The sequence below is a fragment of the Eschrichtius robustus genome, chromosome 15 (assembly GCF_028021215.1).
Source record: "Eschrichtius robustus isolate mEscRob2 chromosome 15, mEscRob2.pri, whole genome shotgun sequence".
Lineage (NCBI taxonomy): Eukaryota > Metazoa > Chordata > Mammalia > Artiodactyla > Eschrichtiidae > Eschrichtius > Eschrichtius robustus.
Genome location: NC_090838.1, coordinates 71,043,560 through 71,060,988, shown reverse-complemented (window position 1 = coordinate 71,060,988; position 17,429 = coordinate 71,043,560). Strand labels below are relative to the sequence as shown.

At 37.8% G+C, this 17,429-nt stretch overlaps 1 protein-coding gene across 4 annotated transcripts in view; it reads left to right on the top strand.

Moving 5' to 3' along the window:
• The first annotated feature begins 230 nt into the window (after positions 1-230).
• The window catches only part of GCFC2 (GC-rich sequence DNA-binding factor 2), a 93,348-nt gene continuing 76,149 nt past the window's right edge, over positions 231-17,429 (top strand). For all 4 annotated transcript variants that reach the window (XR_011076682.1, XM_068564929.1, XM_068564928.1 and 1 more), the window contains exons 1-2: positions 231-550; positions 4,855-4,980. Coding sequence is in view for 3 of the 4 variants with exons in the window: in XM_068564929.1 (XP_068421030.1) it covers positions 280-550; positions 4,855-4,980 (397 nt within the window). In the remaining variant the exon portion in view is untranslated. The remainder of the gene's footprint in view (positions 551-4,854; positions 4,981-17,429) is intronic.

Genomic DNA, 17,429 nt, shown 5'->3' with positions numbered 1-17,429 from the left:
GTGGAACTCACCTCCGGAAGTCAGCGAGATTCTCTGAGACCATGTGCACAAGCTGGGCTTGCAAAGTAAAGACAACGCTCTACATGCCCAGACCTCAGCCCTGGGCACCGAGCTCGGTCGAACAGATCGAAGGAAGCAAAGCACGCATGCGCATGGCGAAGCTGGAGTCGAAGACGCGCGGGTCGGGCGCACGCATGCGGCAGAAAGGCGGGAGGCGGGAGCGCGCGCCTGGGTGGCTGCTGTAGCCCTGGGTTAGCCAGAGCAGGAAGTGAACGTGCTATGGCTCACAGGCCGAAAAGGACTTTCCGGCAGCGCCGAGCGGACTCTAGTGACAGCGACAGCACCCAGGAGCCATTTGCTGAACCCGGGGCGCCGCGGGAGCATGCAGACCTGGGCCCTGCGGAGGAAGGGCTGCCGTCTGGAGGAGGCCGCGCAGAAGCGGCGGAACTACCACGCCGGGCCTGGGGTCGGGGCCGCGGCCGGGTCTGGGCCAGTTCCCGGCACGCCGCGAGAGCGGCTCCGCGCTTGGACCGAGGCTCGGACGTCCCAGGTGACGCGGGGCAGCAGGGTGGGTGCCCGGGTCGGGGTGTGGGGAGGATGGGGAAAGAGCCCGCGGGGTTCTCTAAAGGTTTCTACAACCCTTTGCCAACCACGAACAACGATGAATCGCGGAGATACCTGCCTGCGAACACTGGCCTGCTGCCTGCATCTCCGTATTGGGCCCCTTGGGGGAGTAGAAATAATACTGCAAGGTTTGGGCTTGTCCGTGTTTGCACTGTCAGATAAACCCTCACCAATTATATATAGCTTTAGTGCTGCACTTTATACTTATGAAGAACCTAAATCATCACAGAAGAGTTTAAACATTTCTGATACTCCTAGGTAGGTGAAGGTACTTTCTGTCCCCAATTCTTTTCCTCGAAAACAAGCAAAACGATACACTAGAAAAATTTAGGTGACAGGCTTTGGGACATTTTCTTTTGCGTTTTGTTTTTTAATCGGTTATTTAAAGAAAAGATAAAAATAGCAATATATGCCACTAACAACAGATTGGTGACCCTGTAGAGTACCAATAATGGTGTTAAATACAATGTAGTAATTTTGAAGTACCTTTGCGTTCTTAAAAATAGAATTCAAGCAGCATAAACTTGTTTACATAAGATGTGTTCTAGTTTGAATTGGAGTTTAATAATAATATAGTTAAAAATAAAACTATATAGTTAGGAAAAGTTAGAAATAAAAACACAGGAACAAGGACTTGGAAGGAACTTGTATAAGTACGGTCTTGAAGTTTAAATACATTAACTTCTGACTCAGACACACATAAAAATATTTGAGATTATGTTTCATTCTAAAAGGAACTTCTAAAAAAATTCAATAGTGAAGCTCGTAGTAAAGGCCCTAAAAGCAACCAGCTTCTCCAGATAAGTGACACTTTTTACCTACTTCTGTCTGCAAACCATGTTTCCCCAGGATGCCTAACACTCAAGTTTAATGAACTGAGGTAATCCCTGGCCTGTTGACATGAGTAGAATCTCCAATTTGTCACCTGTGGATTATGCCACCAATAGAATGATGATTCAGCATTTCTGGCTTGTCACAGGATGAAATAACCATGTAGAAAACAAGCCTATGTTGCTAATGATATGTTACATAATTTATTGTTATTTCCAAGACAGTATACATGGTATAATTTCAATAAATAAAAAAGTATCTGTAAAAAAAATAATATAGTTTTTGGTTAGTCTTGAGGTAAAAAAATTTTCTCCCCACTATTTTTAGTCCAAGTGATTTTGGTGATTTCTTAGTCATTGTTATAATCACCTGTTTATCTGAAGTTCTGATGACTTTTAAAATATTTTTTGCTTTATGTAAGAGTCATCTGGTTAAACTTTAATGGGGGGGGGGCAGGAGTTGCCTCTTCTCTTGCCTTCTAAAACAGTGAAACAGTGGTTCTCAAACTTTTTGGTCTTAAGAGTACCCTTTTGGTCTTAAAGTTATACCCTTTATACTCTTAAGAATAATTAAGGATCCTAAAGAGCTTTTGTTTCTGTGGATTATATCTATAATATTTACCATCTTAGGAATTAAAATAAATTTTTATTAATTCTTTTTTTAAATTAACTCATATGTAGGGATAAGAAACATTTTTATGAAAAATAACTGTTTTCTGAAAAATAGTAAGAGTGACGTTTTCAATTTGCAAATCTCTTTAATGTCTGGCTTAATGGAAGACAGCTGAATTCTCACAGATATTTCTGCATTCAGTCTATTGAAATATGTTGTTTTGTTTGAATGTGTGAAGAAAACCACAGATAGATGATTAGGAGTACTTAAGAGCCTTTTTAGTTCATTGAAGGTGTTCTGCTTTAATATTACAACGAAGCTCAAAAAGTAATAAGTTCTTAAAGGTTAGTTTGCAATGTGTGTCGACTGAAGAAAATGCACAACGTGAAAGTTTGTGAGTTAAGTTTTATTTGGGGCAAAATGAGAACTATAGCCCAGGAGACAGCGTTTCAGGTAGCTTTGAGAAACTGCTCCACAGAGGCAGGGGAGAGGTCAGTGTTACATATGATATTAGTGAAGAGGGGTTTGTGGGGTCAAACACACATTTTGGCAGAGGCTTGCTGCTAGTCATGAGGAGCAGACGTCACCATTAATGATTTTAGTGCTTTTCGAGATATGAGGAGATGTAAGGATTGGGCTCATAAAATCTTCTGAAAATATCTGTCTGAAGGCCTGTTCTGCCAGTTTTTCCCAAAGCACAGAGTACCTCATTCCTCATCTCTGTCCTGAACTCCTTTCAGGGTGTGTTGAAAATCAGCAGCTACAGCAGTTTGTGACTTAATCCTTGTAGATGCAGAAGGCAAGTGCCAATTTTTAGTTGGCACGAGAACGCTGAAACCATATCAGTCAATTTTTTTGTACTCCACTAGATTAAAATCTGTCGGTGTGTTTTGCACTTTGAATGGCTCTTTTACCCATGCATGATTGGTAACATCATGCATTGACTCTTTGGAAAGTAGTGGTTCACCGAGTTGCAGTTCTTGAAAGTGTTGGTACAATTATCACAATGTCAAAAAAAACCTCTCTTAATGCTACTACTAACATCATCAGTCTTTAAGTATTGGAAAGCTATCAAGTTCACAGTAGAGGGTATGTTTTCCCAAAATTATAGACTTGACTTGAAATCTCTTAATTCTTGAAGTGATAGGCACAACTTTGGTCGTTTTTAAGAAAATGTTTGTCAGATACCCGTGTCTGAATAACTAGAGTTTGTCTGTCATTCTTTCAAGTAGAAAGGTTTTCCTCCTCGAAGACAGTGGTTAAGTTCAACTTGCAGCTCATCACACAAGTGCTTTTCCTTGAGGCAACCATTGCATTTCAGTATGTGCCAGAAGTGCTTTATGCATGCTTCCATTTTGATCCACAGAATATTAAAAAGATATGTACTCAGGGCCAAAATTTAATAAAATTAAATTTTTATTGCTTCATTAAGGACAATAAGTGAAACTGACTGTTTTTCTTGCTAGTACAAGGTGGCAAAGAATACAGTGGATGCTTCTGCACATTGGTATCACTGTTATGATTCATACTAAAAGATTAGCAGTTTTACCCACCAACGGAGTAAAAAGGGCAAGTAACATGTTAATGTTGTGATGAAAGTAGTTTGGCTTTTCCCTCAGACCGGCTGAAAGGGTCTGAGGGACCTCCAAGGGTTGATGGATCATACTCTGAGAACCACTGCTCTGGTGTAACTTTACTTCACTTTAAGAAGATGTAGGAGTTGTCATAAATAGCAGTAGCTAAGAAAAATGTAAGCTATAGCTATATTCCTTGTCTTTTACACTTGATCTTAGCCAAAAGGCCAAGAAGCAATATATTACTTTGTCTTTTAATTCTTGATTTTACTCCAGCTTTTTTGAAATTTATATAGGTTTTCTAATTAAGGAACGTTCTTAGTATAAGAGTACTTATTTATGTAATCTTAAATCTTAAGGTTATTCACAACTATTACAAAATATTTGTGAACTAACAAGTCCTTTTTTGTCAATAATACCATAAATTCCTTTACACTTTGCTCATTGGATTCTCACAATACCTCTGTGGGTGTTCTCTCTTAATGCTGTTTTTGTTTAATAGATTAATTGACTGTGTCCTTTCCAGAATCACACAATGGAAATAGATCCATGATTTGGTTTGAGGCTACAGTACTCATTATAGTACTTCTTAACCACCAGCCATTGAAATGTAACTTAGTATTTATATTACAAGAGCCTAAATTCCAGAGTTGGATGAAATTAGATTGAAAGCCCAGCTTCTCCATTTAGTAACTTTGTGACATTGGACATGTTATTTAGCCTTTCCAATCCTTAGTGTTCTCATCAGTAATAACATTTACTTTATAGAGTTGTGAATGTTAAATGAAATAAATCTTGTAAAACAGACTTCAGTATGTCTAGCACATAGGAAATGTACATTAAGTATTCTTTTCTTTTTCTACTTATTCACTATCACTATTTTTCTTTTTTCATTTAAATATTCTTTCACTTTTTGTCATTTTCTTTTTTCTCTTATGTTCCCTTTCCTCCTTTTGTTTCATTCTTTAATGAAGGGACTATTTTACTAGTTAAGTAGATAACACAAATAGGATACATCCTTGTACATTTATTAGACCATCCATTGGTTTCAGAAAGAATGGAAGTTAGAGAAAGATCTGCATATATCTACTTTAAATATGTGGAGTAAAATTAAAACACCATATTTTACATATGCCATGTATTTTTCATAATTTCAATTATTGATTGCAACATCTTGACTCTTTCTTGTTATATTCAAAAAACATCCTGTTAGAATCCAGAGCGGTTGATCTTTCAACAGACGAAGAGGATGGAACACATCGTTCTTCAGAAAGTAAAGATGATCAGAGTTCATCTTCCAATAGCTCTAGCTCGCTGGAAGAAGAGTTTACATCACTAGGTTGGTAACTTTTGAATTTTGTTTAAGAACTTTATTTCTAATATTAGTATTTTTCTATAGCAGTGATTTTTTTAAGTTTAATTTTCTTTTTTTATACTGTAGGTTCTTATTAGTTATCTGTTTTATACATATTAGTGTATATATGTCAATCCCAATCTCCCAATTCATCCCACCCCCCACCACCCCACTTTCCCCCCTTGGTGTCCTTGCATTTGTTCTCTACATCTGTGTCACTGTTTTCCTTGCAAACTGGTTCATCTGTACCATTTTTCTAGATTCCACATATATGCGTTAATATACAATATTTGTTTTTCTCTTTCTGACTTACGTCGCTCTGTATGACAGTCTCTAGGTCCATCCACATCTCTACAAATGACCCAGTTTCGTTCCTTTTTATGGCTAATATTCCATTGTATATTGTACCACATCTTCTTTATCCATTCGTCTGTCGATGGGCATTTAGGTTGCTTCCATGACCTGGCTATTGTACATAGTGCTGCAGTTAACACTGGGGTGCATGTGTCTTTTTGAATTATGGTTTTCTCTGGGTATATGCCCAGTAGTGGGATTGCTGGGTCATATGGTAATTCTATATTTAGTTTCTGAAGGAACCTCCATATTGTTCTCCATAGTGGCTGTATCAATTTACATTCCCACCAACAGTACGAGAGTGTTGCCTTTTCTCCACACCCTCTCCAACATGTGTTGTTTGTAGATTTTCTGATGATGCCCATTGTAACTGGCGTGAGGTGACACCTCATTGTAGTTTTGATTTGCATTTCTCTAATAATTAGTGATGTTGAGCAGCTTTTCATGTGCCTCTTGGCCATCTGTATGTCTTCTCTGGAGAAATGTCTATTTACGTCTTCTACCATTTTTTGATTGGGTTCTTTGTTTTTTTTAATATTGAGCTGCATGAACTGTTTATGTATTTTGGAGATTAATCCTTTGTCCGTTGATTTGTCTGCAAATATTTTCTCCCATTCTGAGGGCTGGCTTTTCGTCTTGTTTACAGTTTCCTTTGCTGTGCAGAAGCTTTTTTATTTATTTATTTTAATTAATTTATTTATCTATTTATTTTTGGGTGTGTTGGGTCTTCGTTCCTGTGTGAGGGCTTTCTCTCGTTGCAGCGAGCGGGGGCCACCTCATCGCGGTGCGCGGGCCTCTCACTGTCGCGGCCTCTCTTGTTGCGGAGCACAGGCTCCAGACGCGCAGGCTCAGTAGTTGTGGCTCACGGGCCTAGTTGCTCCGCGGCATGTGGGATCTTCCCAGACCAGGGCTCAGACCTGTGTCCCCTGCATTGGCAGGCAGATTCTCAACCGCTGCGCCACCAGGGAAGCCCCTGCAAAAGCTTTTAAGTTTCATTAGGTCCCATTTGTTTATTTTTATTTTTATTTCCATTACTCTAGGAGGTGGATCAAAAAAGATCTTGCCGTGATTTATGTCAAAGAGTGTTCTTTCTATGTTTTCCTCTAAGAGTTTCCCGTCTTACATTAGGTCTTTAATCCCTTTTGAGTTTATTTTTGTGTGTGGTGTTAGGGAGTGTTCTAATTTCATTCTTCTACATGTAGCTGTCCAGTTTTCCCAGCACCGCTCATTAAAGAGACTGTCTTTTCTCCATTGCATATCCTTGCCTCCTTTGTCATAGATTAGTTGACCATAGGTGCGTAGGTTTATCTCTGGGCTTTCTATCCTGTTCCATTATTCTGTATTTCTATTTTTGTGCCAGTACCATATTGTCTTGATTACTGTAGCTTTGTAGTATAGTCTGAAGTCAGGGAGTCTGATTCCTCCAGCTCCCGTTTTTTTCCCTCAAGATTGCTTTGGCTATTCGGGGTCTTTTGTGTCTCCATACAAATTTTCAGATTTTTTGTTCTAGTTCTATAAAAAATGCTATTGGTAATTTGATAGGGATTGCATTGAATCTGTACATTGCTTTGGGTAGTATAGTCATTTTTCACAATATTGGTTCTTCCAATCCAAAAACATGGGTATATCTCTCCATCTGTTTGTGTCATCTTCGATTTCTTTCATCAGTGTCTTATAGTTTTCTGAGTACAGGCCTTTTACCTACTTAGGTAGGTTTATTCCTAGGTATTCTATTCTTTTTGTTGCAATGGTGAATGGGATTATTTCCTTAATTTCTCTTTCTGAACTTTTGTTGTTAGTTTATAAAAATGCAAGCGATTTCTCTGCATTCATTTTGTATCCTGCAACTTTGCCAAATTCATTGATTAGCTCCAGTAGTTTTCTGGTGGCATCTTTAGGATTCTCTATGTATAGTATCATGTCATCTGCAAACAGTGACAGTTTTACTACTTCTTTTCCAATTTGGATTCCTTTTATTTCTTTTTCTTCTCTGATTGCCGTGGCTAGGACTTCCAGAACTATGTTGAATAATAGTGGTGAGAGTGGACATCCTTGTCTCGTTCCTGATCTTAGAGGAAATGCTTTCAGTTTTTCACCATTGAGAATGATGATTGCTGTGGGTTTTTCGTATATGGCCTTTATTATGTTGAGGTAGGTTCCCTCTATGCCCACTTTCTGGAGAGTTTTTATCATAAATGGGTGTTGAATTTTGTCAGAAGCTTTTTCTGCAGCTATTAAGATGATCATATGGTTTTTATTCTTCAGTTTGTTAATGTGGTGTATCACATTGGTTGATTTGCATATATTGAAGAATCCTTGCATCCCTGGGATAAATCCCACTTGGTCATGGTGTATGATCCTTTTAATGTGTCGTTGGATTCTGTTTGCTAGTATTTTGTTGAGGAGATTTGCCTCTGTATTCATCAGTGATATTGGTCTGTAATTTTCTTTTTTTGTAGTATCTTTGTCTGGTTTTCGTATCAGGGTGCTTGTAGCCTCGTAGAATGAGTTTGGGAGTATTCCTTCCTCTACAATTTTTTGGAAGAGTTTGAGAAGGATGGGTGTTACCTCTTCTCTAAATGTTTGCTACAATTCACCTGTGAAGCCATCTGGTCCTGGACTTTTGTTTGTTGGAAGATTTTTAGTCACAGTTTCCATTTCATTACTTGTGATTGGTGTGTTCATATTTTCTATTTCTTCCTGGTTCAGTCTTGGAAGGTTATACCTTTCTAAGAATTTGTCCATTTCTTTCAGGTTGTCCATTTTATTGGCATGCTTTGTATTTCTGTGGTGTCCATTGTAACTTCTCCTTTTTCATTTCTAATTTTATTGATTTGAGTCCTCTCCCTCTTTTTCTTGTTGAGTCTAGCTAAAGGTTTATCAATTTTATCTTCTCAAAGAACCACCTTTTAGTTTTATTGATTTTTTCTATTGTTTTTTTTGTTTCTATTTCATTTATTTCTGCTCTGATCTTTATGATATCTTTCATTCTACTAACTTTGGGTTTTATTTGTTCTTCTTTCTCTAGTTCTTTTAAGTGTAAAGTTAGATTGTTTGGAATTTTTTTTTTTCTTGAGGTAGGATTTTATTGCTATAAACTTCCCACCTAGAACTGCTTTTGCTGTATTCCAGAGGTTTTGGATCGTCATGTTTTCATTGTCATTTTTCTCTAGGTATTTTTGATTTCCTCTTTGATTCCTTCAGTGATCCCTTGGTTATTTAATAACATATTGTTTAGCGTCCATGTGTTTGTGTTTTTTACGTTTTTTTTCCTGTAATTTATTTCTTATCTCATAGCGTTGTGGTCAGAAAAGATTCTTGATATGATTTCCGTTTTCTTAAATTTACCAAGGCTTGATTTGTGACTGAAGATGTGATCTATCCTGGAGAATGTTCCATGCGCGCTTGAGAAGAAAGTGTAATCTGCTGTTTTTGAATGGAATGTCCTATAAATATCAATTAAATCTATCTAGTCTATTGTGTCATTTAAAGCTTGTGTTTCCTCATTAATTTTCTGTCTGGATGATCTGTCCATTGGTGTACATGAGGTGTTAAAGTCCCCTACGATTATTGTGTGGCTGTCGATTTCCTCTTTTATAGCTGTTAGCTTTTGCATTATGTATTGAGGTGCTCCCATGTTGGGTGTATATATGTTTATAATTGTTATGTCTTCTTCTTGGATTGATCCCTTGATCATTATGTAGTGTCCTTCCTTGTGGCTCGTAACATTCTTTATTTTAAAGTCTATTTTATTTGAAATGAGTATTGCTACTGCAGCTTCTTTTGATTTCCATTCACATGGAATATCTTTTTCCATCCCTTCACTTTCAGTGTGTATGTGTCCCGAGGACTGAAGTAGGTCTCTTGTGGACATGATATATTTGGATCTTGTTTTTGTATCCATACAGCAAGCCTGTGTCTTTTGGTAGGAGCATTTAATCCATTCACATTTAAGGTAATTATCGATATGTATGTTACTATTACCATTTTCTTACTGGTTTTGAGTTTGTTTTCATAGGTCCTTTTCTTCTCTTGTGTTTCACACTTAGAGAAGTTCCTTTAGCATTTGTTGTAGAGCTGGTTTGGTGGTGCTGAATTCTCTTAGCTTTTGCTTGTCAGTAAAGCTTTTGATTTCTTCTTTGACTCTGAATGAGATCTTTGCAGGCAGAGTAGTCTTGGTTGTAGGTTCTTCCCTTTCATCACTTTAAATATATCGTGTCCCTCCCTTCTGGCTTGTACAGCTTCTGCTGAGAAATCAGCTGTTAACCTTACGGGAGCTTCCTTGTATGTTGTCATTTTTGCCTTGTTGCTTTTAATAATTTTTCTTTGTCTTTAATTTTTTTCAATTTGATTACTACGCATCTTGGCGTGTTTCTCCTTGGGTTTATCCTGCCTGGGACTCTCTGCACTTCCTGGACTTGGGTGGCTATTTCCTTTCCCATGTTAGGGAAGTTTTCGACTATAATCTCTTCAGATATTTTCTCAGGTTCTTTCTCTCTCTCTTCTCCTTCTGGGACCCATATGAGGCGAATGTTGGTGAGTTTAATATTGTCCCAGAGGTCTCTTAGGTTGTCTTCATTTCTTTTCATTCTTTTTTCTTTAGTCTGTTCCGCAGCAGTGAATTCCACCATTCTGTCTTCCAGGTCACTTATCCGTTCTTCTGCCTCAGTTATTCTGCTATTGATTCCTTCTAGTGTTGTTTTCATTTCAGTTATTGTATTGTTCATGTCTGTTTTTTCTTTAATTATTGAAGGTGTTTGTTCTTTTAGTTCTTCTAGGTCTTTGTTAAACATTTTTTGCATTTTCTTGATCTTTGTCTCCATTCTTTTTCCGAGGCCCTGGATCATCTTCACTGTCATTATTCTGAATTCTTTTTCTGGAAGGTTGCCTATCTCCACTTCATTTAGTTGTTTTTCTGGGGTTTTATCTTGATCCTTCATCTGGTACATAGTCCTCTTCCTTTTCCTTTTGTCTCTCTGTGAATGTGGTTTTCGTTCCACAGGCTGCAGGACTGCAGTTCTTCTTCCTTCTGCTGTCTGTCCTCTGGTGGATGAGGCTATCTAAGAGGCTTGTGCAAGCTTCCTGATGGGAAGGACTGGTGGTGGGCAGAGCTCAGTAAAACTTTAATCCGCTTGTCTGCTTATGGGTGGGGCTGAGTTCCCTCCCTGTTAGTTGTTTGACTTGAGGTGACCCAGCACTGGAGGCTACAGTCTCTTTGGTGGGGCTAATGGCAGACTACGGAAGGGCTCATGCCAAGGAGTACTTCCCAGAACTTCTGCTGCCAGTGTCCTTGTCCCCGCGGTGAGTCACAGCCACCCCCTACCTCTGCAGGAGACCCTCCAACACTAGTAGGTAGGTCTGGTTCAGTCCCCTATGGGGTCACTGCTCCTTCCCCCTGGGTCCTGATGTGCACGCTACTTTGTGTGTGCCCTCCAAGAGTGGGGTCTCTGTTTCCCCCAGTCCTGTCAAAGTCCTGCAGTCAAATCCCGCTAGCCTTCAAAGTCTGATTCCCTGGGAATTCCTCCTCCTGTTGCCGGACCTCCAGGTTGAGAAGCCTGACGTGGGGCTCAGAACCTTCACTCCAGTGGGTGGACTTCTGTGGTATAATTGTTCTCCAGTTTGTGAGTCACCCACCCAGTGGTTATGGGATTTGATTTTATTGTGATTGTGCCCCACCTCCCGTCTCATTGTGGCTTCTCCTTTGTCTTTTGATGTGGTTTATCTTTTTTGGTGAGTTCCAGTGTCTTCCTGTCAATGATTGTTCAGCAGTTAGTTGTGATTCTGGTGCTCTCATAAGAGGGAGTGAGCGCACGTCCTTGTACTCCACCATCTTGAACCTATCTCCTATACCAGCGATTCTTATTATTAATAAACTCTAGCGAAGTGTGGGGCAAATAAGTCATTACTAATGATTGTCAAGGGACCAAAATTGGCTGCTCGGTTCCATTACATAACATGCCCACGGTCAGATGGCTTATAAGAGGCAGAGCTAGGATTCCAACCCAGGGAATCTGCTCCAGAGCCTAGGTTCTTAACCACTGTGCTATACTGGGTGATTCATGGCAGTATCTAAAAATGATAAGAATTTGTCTGTGAGGATGTTTCAGGTATAGGATGTAGCATATATAAAACCCTAGGGAAGATAGCATAGCATGTGCAGAGAACTAAAATGTAGTTGTTGGACTGAAAATACTTGGTTTAAGTTTAATAAAGAAGAACAAAAAGAAAGCAGAGGGACTGACTGGAGTCAGATAATACAGGGTCTTAAAGGGAACTACTGAAAATTTTATGCAAATAGATGACATGACCATTTTTGTGTTTTAGAAAGATAAATCCAGTTCTGGGGTTGGCAGATTACCACCTGTGGACCAAATGTGGGCCACTGTCTGCTTTTGTGAACGAAATTTTATTAAAGCCATGCTCATTCAATTATGTATTGTCTTTGGCTGCTTTTGCACTACAATGGCAGAGCTGAGAAGTTGTAACAGAGACTTTATGGCCCAAAAAGCCAGAAATATTTATTGGCCTTCTACTCTAGCTCAAGGGTTCTTAACTTGTCTTGTGCTGTGGACTCTTTTCAGTCTCATGAAGCCTAAGACCCCTTCTGAGGAAAACAAAGTAAAATGTATAGCTTTATAAAGGAAACATTAATTTGAAGTATAATTGTTAAAATATTTTTTTAAAGATTTGTAGTATAGTAGTAAGTGCTTTATTAACATGTGAAGTAACAGGATCCAGAAGCTCTTCTAATTTTTTTTCTTAAACAAGTTCACTAAACTACAGAAGTAATTAGTGATGAAGCCAGTATTAAGAATTGAAGCCTAGTAGACAAGTGAAGCTTTGTCTAGACTCTAGGTACAGTGCTGTCCAATAAAACTTTCTGTGAAGGTTCTGTATCTTCACAGTCCAGTACATTAGCCACTAGCCACATGTATCTATAGAGTTCTTGAAATGTGGCTAGTGTGACTAAGGAACTGGACTTTTAATTTACTTAAATTTAAATAGTCACATATGGCTGGTGGTTACAGTACTGAACAGTGGTGCTGTAGAAGATGGCAGATTAGACAGTGTAAGGCAGTAATTGTAAAGTGTAGGTAGCATTGGGAACCTAAGGAGAAAATGCAGTGTTTGGAAATATGTAGGATAGTTTTAAATTATCATAGTGCCTGAGGTGTTGCTGGCATGTAGTGCCCTGAGGGCAAGAGATGATACAGATAAAGAATGTGGGACAGTTTACCAAGGTGAAGAATTGTCCCTCCTCTGATGCCCCTTTGAGAAACACTGATTGAAAGATGAAAACTTGTCCTGTAAGGAACACTTTGTGGTTTTTTTTTTTTTCTTTTTTTCTGGAGAGGAAAAGAGTAAGAAGGAATGAGATAAGTTTAAGGACTGCTATGTAGAAGATGGAGTGCATTTATTTTTTTGTTCAGATGATAGAACTATTAGAATGATCCAGTACTGGAATATTGGCCTTGAGATGTGCACTGTTGCAGAGACTGCTTATCAATTGGGCATGATATTAACCTTTATTCTTTTTTTTTTAAATTGAAGTATAGTTGATTTACAATATTGTATTAGTTTCAGGTGTACAGCAAACTGATTCAGTTATATATATACTTTTCAGATTATTTTCCATTATAGGTTATTATAAGATATTGAATATAGTTCCCTGTGCTGTACAGTAGGTCCTTGTTGTTTATCTCTTTTATGTATAGTAGTTTGTATCTATTAATCCCATACTCCTAAATTATCCCTCCCCCACACCCTTTCCCCTCTGGTAAACATAAGTTTTTTCCTATGTCTGTGAGTCTGTTTTTGTTCTGTTCTTGCCTCCTTTGTCATAGATTAATTGACAGTAGTTGTGTGTATTTATTTCTAGGCTCTCTATTGTTTTCCATTGATCTATATATCTTCTTTTGTGCTAATACCATGCTGTTTTGATTACTGTAGCTCTATAGGACTGTCTGAAGTCCGGGAGAGTTATGCTTCCAGCTTTCTTCTTTCTCCTCAGGATTGCTTTGGCAATTCTGGGTATTTTGTGGTTCCTTATAAATTTTAGGATTATTTGTTCTAGTTCTGTGAAAAATATCATGGGCAATTTGATAGGGATTGCATTAAATCTGTAGATTGCCTTGTATGGCCATTTTAACAATATTAATTCTTCCAATCCAAGAGCAGGTGATATCTTTCCATTTCTTTGAATCATCATCAATTTCCTGTATCACTGTTTTATGTATAGTTCTTAGCATATAGGTCTTTCACCTCCTTAGTTAGGTTTCTTCCTAGGATTTTTTTTTTTTGGAATTTTTTTTTTTGATGTGATTTTAAATGGGTTTGTTTTTTTACTTTCTCTTTCTGATATTTCATTGTTAAAGAAATGCAACAGATTTCTGTATATTAATCTTGTATCCTAGCTATCTTGCAGAATTTATTTATTCTAATAGTTTTTATGTGGAATCTTTATGGTTTTCTGTATAGAGTATCATGTCATCTATGTATAATGACAGTTTTATCTCTTATGTTCCAGTTTGGATACATTTTATTTCTTGTCTGATTGCTGTGTCTAGGGCTGCCAAAACTATGTTGAATAGAAGTGGTAAGATATTTGTCTTTCTCTGTGTGACTGACCTCATTTAGTATGATAATCTCCAGGTCCATCCATGTTGCTGCAAATGGCATTATTTCATTCTTTTCGATAAATATCACAAATATCATATGATATCACTTATATGCGGAATCTAAAAAAAATGATACAAATGAACTTATTTACAAAACAGAGTCACAGACTTAGAGAATGAACTTATGGTTACCAGGGGGGAAGGGTGGGAGGGAGGGATAGATTGGGAGTTTGGGATTGACATGTACACACTGCTATATTTAAAATAGATAACCAACAAAGACCTACTGAGTAGCACAGGGAACTCTGCTCAATGCTCTGTAATAACCTAAATGGGAAAAAAATTTGAAAAAGAATAGATACATGTATATGTATAACTGAATTATTTTGCTGTATACCTGAAATTAACACAATATTGTTAATCAACTATACTCCAGTATAAAATAAATAAATAAATAAGAGACACAATTCTTATTTGCATTCCTTGTAGAAAAATCAAGTACACATAGCACCGTTGCCTAGAATCATTACATTTCTTTAAAATGTAAGCAGAATTAAATCTTTCATGATTATTTTATGAGATGGTAATATATTTTTCTCCTTTGACCCATGTACTTGGTAATGTATTGGAATAAATTCTGGAATGTATACTGACTAAGAAAAAAAAAGTGGTAAGAGTGGCATCCTTGTTCAGAATTTAGTGGGAAGGCATTCAGCTTTTCACCATTGAGTATTATATAGGCTGTGGGTTTGTCATAAATAGCTTTTATTATGTTGAGATATGTTCCCTCTATACCCACTTTGGTGAGAGTTTTTATAATGAATGGATGTTGAAGTTTGTCAGATGCTTTTTTATGCATCTATTGAGACAGTCATGTGATTCTGGGCTTTCCTTTTGTCAATGTGGTGTATCACATTGATTGATTTGTGTATGTTGAACCATCTTTGTGACCCTGGGATGAATCCAGCCTGATCATGGTATATAATCTTTTTTATGTATTCTTGGATTTGATTTGCTATTTTGTTGAGGATTTTTGCATTGATATTCATCAAAGATTTTGGCCTATAATTTTCTTTTTTTTTGCAGTATCTTTGTCTGGTTTTGGTAGCAGGGTGATGGTGGCTTCATAGAATGAATTTGGGAGTGTTCCCTCATCTTCAGTCTTTTGGAAGAGTTTGAGAAGGATAAGGATAAGTTCCTCATTGTATGTTTGGTAGAATTCCCCTGTGAAGCCGTCAGGCCCTGGGCTTTTGTTTGTAGGGAGTTTTTTTATTACCAGTTCTATTTCACTTCTAGTGATCAGTCTGTTCAAAGTATCTGTATCTTCTTTTTTTTTTTTTTTTAAACATCTTTATTGAAGTATAATTGCCTTACAATGGTGTGTTAGCTTCTGCTTTATAACACAGTGAATCAGTTATACATATACAATATGTTCCCATTTCTCTTCCCTCTTGCATCTCCCTCCCTCCCACCCTCCCCATCCCACCCCTCTAGGTGGTCACAAAGCACCGAGCTGATCTCCCTCTGCTATGCGGCTGCTTCCCACTAGCTATCTATTTTACATTTGGTAGTGTATATATGTCCATGACACTCTCTTACCCTGTCACATCTCACCCCACCCCCTCCCCATATCCTCAAGTCCATTCTCCGGTAGGTCTGTGTCTTTATTCCCATCTTGCCACTAGGTTCTTCATGGCCTTTTTTTTTTTTTTTTTTTTTTTTCCTTAGATTCCGTATATATGTGTTAGCATACTGTATTTGTTTTTCTCTTTCTGACTTACTTCACTCTGTATGACAGACTCTAACTCCATCCACCTCATTACAAATACCTCCATTTCATTTCTTTTTATGGCTGAGTAATATTCCATTGTATATATGTGCCACATCTTCTTTATCCGTTCATCTGTCAATGAACATTTAGGTTGCTTCCATGTCCTGGCTATTGTAAATAGAGCTGCAATGAACATTTTGGTACATGACTCTTTTTGACCTATGGTTTTCTCAGGGTATATGCCCAGTAGTGGGATTGCTGGGTTGTATGGTAGTTCTATTTGTAGTTTTTTAAGGAACCTCCATACTGTTCTCCATAGTGGCTGTATCAATTTACATTCCCACCAACAGTGCAAGAGTGTTCCCTTTCCTCCACACCCTCTCCAGCATTTATTGTTTCTAGATTTTTTGATGATGGCCATTCTGACCGGTGTGAGATGATATCTCATTGTAGTTTTGATTTGCATTCCTCTAATGATGAATGATGTTGAGCATTCTTTCATGTGTTTGATGGCAATCTGTATATCTTCTTTGGAGAAATGTCTATTTAGGTCTTCTGCCCATTTTTGGATTGGGTTGTTGGTTTTTTTGTTATTGAGCTGCGTGACCTGCTTGTAAGTTTTGGAGATTAATCCTTTGTCAGTTGCTTCATTTGCAAATATTTTCTCCCATTCTGATGTTTGCCTTTTGGTCTTGTTTATGGTTTCCTTTGCTGTGCAAAAGCTTTTAAGTTTCATTAGGTCCCATTTGTTTATTTGTGTTCTTATTTCCATTTCTCTGGGAGCTGGGTCAAAAAGAATCTTGCTGTGATGTATGTCATAGAGTGTTCTGCCTATGTTTTCCTCTAAGAGTTTGATAGTGTCTGCCCTTACACTTAGGTCTTTAATCCATTTTGAGTTTATTTTTGTGCGTGGTGTCAGGGAGTGTTCTAATTTCATACTTTTACATGTAGCTGTCCAATTTTCCCAGCACCACTTATTGAAGAGGCTGTCTTTTCTCCACTGTATATGCTTGCCTCCTTTATCAAAGATAAGGTGACCATATGTGTGTGGGTTTATCTCTGGGCTTTCTATCCTGTTCCATTGATCTATATTTCTGTTTTTGTGCCAGTACCAAACTGTCTTGATTACTGAAGCTTTGTAATATAGTCTGAAGTCAGGGAGCCTGATTCTTCCAGCTACATTTTTCGTTCTCAAGATTGCTTTGGCTATTCGGGGTCTTTTGTGTTTCCATACAAATTGTGAAATTTTTTGTTCTAGTTCTGTGAAAAATGCCATTGGTCGTTTGATAGGGATTGCATTGAATCTGTAGATTGCTTTGGGTAGTAGAGTCATTTTCACAATGTTGATTCTTCCAATCCAGGAACATGGTATATCTCTCCATCTATTTGTATCATCTTTAATTTCTTTCATCAGTGTCTTATAATTTTCTGCATACAGGTCTTTTGTCTCCTTAGGTAGGTTTATTCCTAGATATTTTATTCTTTTTGTTGCAATGGTAAAGGGGAGTGTTTTCTTAATTTCACTTTCAGATTTTTCGTCATTAGTGTATAGAAATGCAAGAGATTTCTGTGCATTTATTTTGTATCCTGCTACTTTACCAAATTCATTGATTAGCTCTAGGAGTTTTCTGGTAGCATCTTTAGGATTCTCTATGTATAGTATCATGTCATCTGCAAACAGTGAGAGCTTT